General features: G+C 28.4%; 1 protein-coding gene across 5 annotated transcripts in view; it reads left to right on the plus strand.

The window, feature by feature from the left end:
• The window catches only part of LOC108686453, a 140,142-nt gene that overhangs the window by 119,185 nt on the left and 13,182 nt on the right, over positions 1-7,775 (plus strand). For all 5 annotated transcript variants that reach the window (XM_018191770.1, XM_018191768.1, XM_018191772.1 and 2 more), the window contains one exon: positions 6,136-6,229. In XM_018191770.1, coding sequence (XP_018047259.1) covers positions 6,136-6,229 — 94 coding nt within the window. The remainder of the gene's footprint in view (positions 1-6,135; positions 6,230-7,775) is intronic.

The raw sequence follows: 7,775 nt of genomic DNA on the forward strand, positions 1-7,775 counted from the left end.
TATATTATATTATATTAAAATATAGTATTAAGTGTGGGAAAAAGTTCATGGCGTTTTTTTAATGCCATCTAATGGGAAAAAAGCCACGAACTTTTTCCCATTCTTAATATAAACTGCTATATATTATACGCTGCTCAAATAATTATGGCATAGAAAAATTTTATGCAAAAATTGATCAGCTTTGACTGATAATAACTTTGCGAAAGATTATCGTAGAATAACTTTTTTTTTTAATTAAATTTGAAATCTATTTTAAGATGGCTAGATTTTAAATTTAATGCACCCTTACCACTGTAACTCTCAAAATATGAGTATGTGTTTCATATTAAAAATTACAAAGTTTGACGAAATGCACGGACTTTGTAAAAATTTTTTTGGGGAATGTCGTTTGCAGCGGCATAAAGTCCGAACTCCTTTAATTAAAAAAAAAAAATAAGTTGCTGCGATTTTTTTCATAAAATTATAGCACTTTAAAGCATCCTTCGCATTCTACGATAATTTTTCGCAAAGTTTTCGTCCGTCAAGATTAGCCAATTTTTGCCCAAAATTTTTTTATACTATAATTTTTTTGAGCAGTGTATTATATTAAAATTCGTGATTGTATTTGTATGAGTCTATATTATATTCGCTGACGACTTTATCAAGATGCTGACAATGACATTAGCATAGAACTGATACATCGATATGCGAATAAATTTCTTCATCTTTAATATCATGACGTGGTTCAGGCGACCGTGTCCTACATCGAGAAATGGTAAAGTGAATGGCCAATAGCGAAACCTCTGTGAATCCCACAAAACATTTTTTCCCTACTCCTTTTCCTTCTGTTTTCTACTCTTGGCACTTTCTCTAAATGTAGGAAAAATTTAGTAAATCATCCAAATTATAATTAAAAAATTACAGATAGAATTTGATATTAACTATACTTAATCGCTTCAGAGACGAATTTTTAAAATTAAAAGATAAAAAATGTTTTAATATAAGTACTATTAAGTACTATTCTAAGTAACAAATATTATATTGTATTATATTTATCATTATGACAGAATTTCTCTCTGTTATTTGTTATAGATATATTTATTCATCATATTGTGTTCATTTTTCTTTATATTAACAATATGTATTAGATACACATTAACACAATTTTATATACTCATAAAAATATTTTATGAATTATTTATACACATATATATATATATGTGCGTGCGCGCGCGCGCGCGCGTGTGTGTGTGTGTGTGTGTGTGTAATATATACACGCATTACTCAACACATTAAAAGATTATTTGTTCCATTCTGTAAATATAATAAAGGTAAGTAAGATAGAAGAACTTTGTAAAAAATCCAAAGTATCAAAATGTTTAAAAAAGTTTTACAGTTTGAAATCTCTACTTTTCAAATCAGTATTTTAAAAAACGGTTTTTCTCATATTTTATGGAATTACACAACATAAATGATGTATCAAATCTTTTTTTTACGAAATTTGCGAAATTCCACGGCGCAAATAAAAAATTATAATAGTATGGTTAATCGCAATATGATCAATCTCTTCTTTTGTTAACTCGCTTATGCACGTTCCATACATTATATCTTGCATGTGTACAAAGTAAAGTATATTCATTACCATTACAAAATTATATTCATATTATATTCATTACTAGATTATATTCATTGCCATTACAAAAAAATGTAACGTGTTACCATTATTATATTACTAATAATATAACATTCTTATTAATATGTTACTAAGAAAAAAATAACCCTATATAAAGTATAATTTTCCAATCCTATGTAATATTATTAGGTACTGCGGAAAGTTCGTGTCAGTTTTTCAAGAGATATTTATAGGGAAAAAAACGACACAAACTTTCCGCAGTACCTAATATATAATACACACTCTCACATAAACACAATCGCACATGTCTATGCACGTATACAGGGTGGTTCTTAAATCGACTATGAAATATCTCCCTTATTTTTGATGATATAAAAAAAATGTTTCAATGAAAATGAAACGGGGGAAATAAAAATGAAATTTCGAAGGGGATATTTTGATCATGTTGTTGTTTTTCTAGGTTGTTTTTAAAGTGCCAAAAAGATATCAAGATCACCATTTTTTAAATGAAATTTTTTTTACATAATATGATTCCTCTAATTATTCCTCATATAAAAGTATTAAGTTAAGATATAAAAAATGGAGATATAAAAAAAATAATCAATATAATTTATGAAATATACTTTATTCTAGCATATATTGACATAAAATGTTAATAATTCGTAAATTATTAATTTTGTAATAATCGTACCTTAATAATTTTATGAACAATGAGAATAATGAGATGAATCAGTTGGTGCACAGAAAAATATATATATATTTTACTATTATTAACACTTTATGTATTAAATAGTACGAGTTATTTAATATTTTAATGTCAATATATGCCAGAATAAAAAATATAAAATATCTCGTAAACTATTGGTCTTTTATATCACTATCTTAGTACTTTTTATATGTAAAATAATTAGAGGAATCATATTGTGTAAAAAAATTATACAATTCCATTTAAAAAAGTGGAGGTGACCTTCACATCTTTTTGGCGCCTCCATCTAGAAAAAAAACATAATCAAAATACGTCCCCCTCGAAACCGTTCCACTTTTATTTGAAATACTTTTATTATCAAAAATAAGCGAAACGTTTTAGATGATCGATTTAAATGAATCACCTTGTATTAATCCTTATAACATATAAGAATTTGAAATCATCTCTTGAAAACTCGAACAATTTTAAGATGAAAGACACACAATTTCGCAAGGACAGTTAGTTTCATTAGTATCATGCACTTTAGTTATTAAAATATTTAATGCGTTGTTCTTGCGCATTGCAGGAAGGCTTCTACATTATTAACGAGTATGTATCTACATATTAATAATACAAATCCTTATGTAACGTATTTTACTTATTTATCGTGAGTCAAGTATTATAGTTTTTACACACACACACACACATACACACACGCGCGCGCGCGCGCGCACATACACAATCATTTAATGCACTATAATTAATACGAGATATTTTACTACATTTTACTACATTTACTACATTTTATTTACACTTTATTCTGATACATATTGACATAAAGTATTAAATATCTCGTGAACTATTAATTTTTTGATAATCGTATTTTAATATTTTTATAAACAGCCTAATGAAATAAATCAATTGGTGTAAAGAAAATACATAATTGCTTATTTTAAAAAATCATTTTATCTATATATTTTTTAAAAGCAATTATGTATTTTTTTACATCAATTGATTCTTCTCATTATTCTGATTATAAAAGTACTAAGATACAATTCATCAAAAAATTAATAGCTTACGAGAGATTTAAGAAGATCCAAAAGACGATTAGTCATAATATAAGTCATAATATAAGTAGGACTTACACATAACGCATCATTACATACAGAATACTTAGTATGTAATACAGCAATGTCTCACGCACACCTACAAATAAATTTCATATAATAATAACGTTTTAATGAGACGTTTAAGTTCAATTCTAAGAACTCAATTCCACGTTGTTTTTTCATGCAAGATACTAATCTGTGGACTACTGTTTCATAAATACAGATTGCATAGCTTTTATATGAAGTAAATGTTGTCACGATATTGTGACGACTCTAGAGTGCCACATTGGACTAAGAAATAATAAAGATCTCAATTTTGAAATTTTTTTACGCTCTCAACATAATCTCTATCTCACAGACACGTATTAATGCGTATACTTTAATCTGGGAAAGAATTTTCGAATCTGTAAAAGAGGAAAGAAGTAATTGTTATACAAAAATTATTGCGTTTAATCGATAAAACAAATGACTTTCAGGAGCAATATAACTAAAGTATAAAATAGTAAAGTATAAAATCAAACCAGAATAAAATATCACCAATATAAAATATCTGTTGATTTTTATCTGTTATATGTTGATTTTTTGGTATCTGTATCTTTTTAACACTTTTTAACACTTTTATGTGTAGAATATTTAGAAGAACCATTATGTAAAAAACCTACATAGTTTCATTGAAAAAAATTAAAGTCACCTTGAAATCTTGGAGGCATGTCCATCTAGAGAGAATCTGTGACTATCAAAAGATGTTTCCCTTGAAACAAAAGTTTTATTTAAAACATTGTTTGGAATAATGAATAGTTTGATATCAAATGACTTAGTAGTGTCTCGCGCCAAGTGAACGAGCAGCGTCAATAAGTTTTACTTGAAACATTGTTTATAATAACAAATAGTTTAAAATATTAGGTGTGGGAAAAGTTCGTGGCGTTTTTCCCATTAGATGTAACGGGAAAAACGCCACGAACTTTTTCCCATCTAATAATTGCGAAGCTTCAAATGCGACACCCTGTATATGTATAATTATGTATATATATATAATAGTGCACAGATATACGAGAATATATATATAATGTGGATTTTATCTCTTTTTCTAAAAAAACTAAAATTTTAATACTTCAATACTTCACTCTTCTATTTATTATGTCATTCAAATAGTTAAACAAGTCACATTGAAAGTTGATCTTGCGAACATTTGAATTTTCCGCCATTATCCGATATTATCCATCAATTATGTTGTGATGATCTTATCTGATTAAAGTTGATAAAATGTCCTTAAAGTCAATTCTCCGCAATGAGAGAGGCTATTTGAATTTCCTGAAATATTGTGACGATTATTTCCGATGAGCCAAAAAAGCAAAACGGAATCTGCCAACGGCGTCAGCTGACGGCAACCTGTAAGCTGTTTGCGACAAACTGGATAGGTTCCAAACTATTCACGGACGAGAAACTTAAAGTATTCCGCCGTGACGATCAAAATATTACGCTGATTCACCAAACACGTGTGCTTCCATCACGTACATAAGTACGTACTTAAAAAATCATTCTACGCAGCACACAATTCATTGGACATACTGATTTAGTCTGCATGATTTTATTTTAGTCTAGAAAAAAATAGGACACTTACTACAGAATAAGAAAAACATGTCTTTCTTTCAAAGAATCTTCTTATTCGCTGAAAATCTCATGTTTTCAAAATAAATCATACATTTTCTTTCTATTGGAATATAAGCTTCTTTCGTTTTCTAAGAAGTATTTTCGTTTTGCTGCATAAATAAAACATATTTCATGTTTGTGAATACTGCTTCTACGTCAGCGAGTTGTGAACGTTTTATCTAGAAGCGATCCAATCAGAGAACGAATCTGACAAGAAACTGTAAGATTCGGTTACGATTAGAAAACGATTTCACGAGATGATGAAACAGGAGATGTACATAGCGCTCCATAGCGACTCCCTTTTCATGTAATCCCTTTTACCCCGAGTCGAACTCACAAAGGTGGCATTGAACTTGAAAGGACGACGGGTTCTTCTCTTCTTTCGCGACTGTGAGAGAAGTCGGAGGAAAAATGTGACTTGGCCTTCATCGAGAGACCGTCCTCCTCAACCGAACGAGTTTGCTTCGAATCGGTTCACTCCCCGTCTTCGTCAACCTCTTTCAATCTAGAAGATCCTGTAGAATAATCCCAACGATTTACAGGCAACTTACATTTCTTTTTATATTAATACTAGCTTGTGATTATTATTTTAAACTAGATTCTTAAATAATCATGGATATTAAGCTTCTTGAGTGAATATCAAATTCTTGAATTTTAATAATCTATTAAAATGATTCTTTAAAAGCGAATCCCTAAAATGGAGTTCTGATAAAAATAAGAGATCTTTTTGACAGTACAATTTTATTTAGTTTTATAAAATTGACTTAGAAATTCTGACTTAGTAATCTGATATTACTTGGAAACGATGTGATCGAATTTTGTTATTTGATTGAAGTGATCAAATTTTTTGTTTGTTTTTTGAAAGAACAATTCAATTGATGAAAAAACTTGGATATTTTCAATGAAGATACGTTTAGATCTCCTTAAAATTTTAAATGCAATGTCTTTAAACACGAGGATCCTTAAATTCTTAAAGGTCCTTAACCCTGAACTGTTGAATTTGAATGGATTGCTAAAAGAAAAATTCATTTTTATTTCGAATAAGAACAAAATGATGAAACAATGTTTCTTTATTGCAGATCCTCCTACCGGTAGTATTTACATGATAGGTGGAGTGCTGATCGCTATGGTTCTGGTGGGCATCTTGATCATCTTACTCGCCGTAACGATCAGGTAAGGCCACTTCATATACTCTTCCGTCATTGACATTATTATCAATATCTCAGCCTTATCCATCTGTTATTAAAATCCATCTTCAAGCTATTCTGATATGAATTCTGCACAAAATTCATGATTATTAATATTTTAACTTAATCATTTTGTCTTATTTTAATACCTTTCAACTAATTCAAAAAAATATTTTATTGTACATGTATCAAAATAATGATCAATACAGAATAAAATTAATTCTGAAATATCTTCAAATATAAAAATATCTTTTTTTATTGCAAATAAGATATTGGGTCGACCAATAATTTTCTGATTTTTTTTAAGTGTTATACTAATTTAAAATATTATCACAAATCATCTCTTTTATTTTTTTTTCTGTGAAATTAATTTTTATCAACAACTTAACAATCTTATCAACAACTGTGTGTTTCAGCTTATCAGCAGCCGGTTTTTTTAGTTATTATAGGTTAGACTATTAATAGTGTTAATTAAGTAATTCACATTAGCGTAAGTGTGATGGTACAGCCTTGTGAGTTAAATGCACAATTGACATTAAATGCAACAGTGCTTAAACGTAGTCGGAAAAATACGAGTGGAACAAGAAATAGCGTGGAATAATTTCGCGTAACCAGCACATAATAATTGCGGCCACCTAACTAGATCTCGCATCGACGAATTACGCACTAAAAATCATTAATTAAGACCAAATGTCTCTTCACCTCTCTCTTTCTCTTTCTCTTACTCTTTTTCTCTCCACTTAATAGCAATGTCGATTAATCACAACCGTTTGTAAAATGTGATGTACCTATTTTAAATTAAAAAATTATAAAGAAATAAATCTAATAATGAAAATTTTTCAAAAATCCTCTTGACCAAAAACAATAGAGATCTAAATTAATTTACATAATTTACAATATATTTATAAAGATATATAAGCAATAAATAATCAGTAAGATAATAATCCATTACTCTTGCATACTATATGTATAAATTGTAACAGAGAAATATTATCGAAATTACTGAAATATGTACTGAAATATATATTATTAATTTGTTCATTTTATCAATTTGTAGATTAATCTAATTATCTGGAACTAAAATTAGAAAAAAAAATTAATTTATTAGAATATTAAAATCCTAAAATTGTTTACATTTATTAGCAAATATGTTTTCAGATTAATGAACACATTTGCTCACCTAACATATTTAATAACACGGTCTTTATACTTTGATTTGTTATATTCTTGAAAATATGCAGATTCATTATTCGTTTATTTTTTTACAGTTAGTTACATTCTTAAAATAAGGTATAGATACGTTTTCTTGTGATAATATAAAAAACAAAAATATTATATTAAGAAAGAAGGTAGATACGAAGAATCGAAATAAAAAAAAACAAGAGTTCGACGCCGAAGAGCAACCGTTTATTCATCTATCCTCCGTCGCGTAGTTTAGTTCATCAGGCATGTAGAAAACGTGTATGGTATATATTATATATGTGTATACACACACACACACACACACACACACACACACACACACACACACA

Source organism: Atta colombica, unplaced genomic scaffold (assembly GCF_001594045.1).
Source record: "Atta colombica isolate Treedump-2 unplaced genomic scaffold, Acol1.0 scaffold181, whole genome shotgun sequence".
Taxonomy (NCBI): Eukaryota; Metazoa; Arthropoda; class Insecta; order Hymenoptera; family Formicidae; genus Atta; species Atta colombica.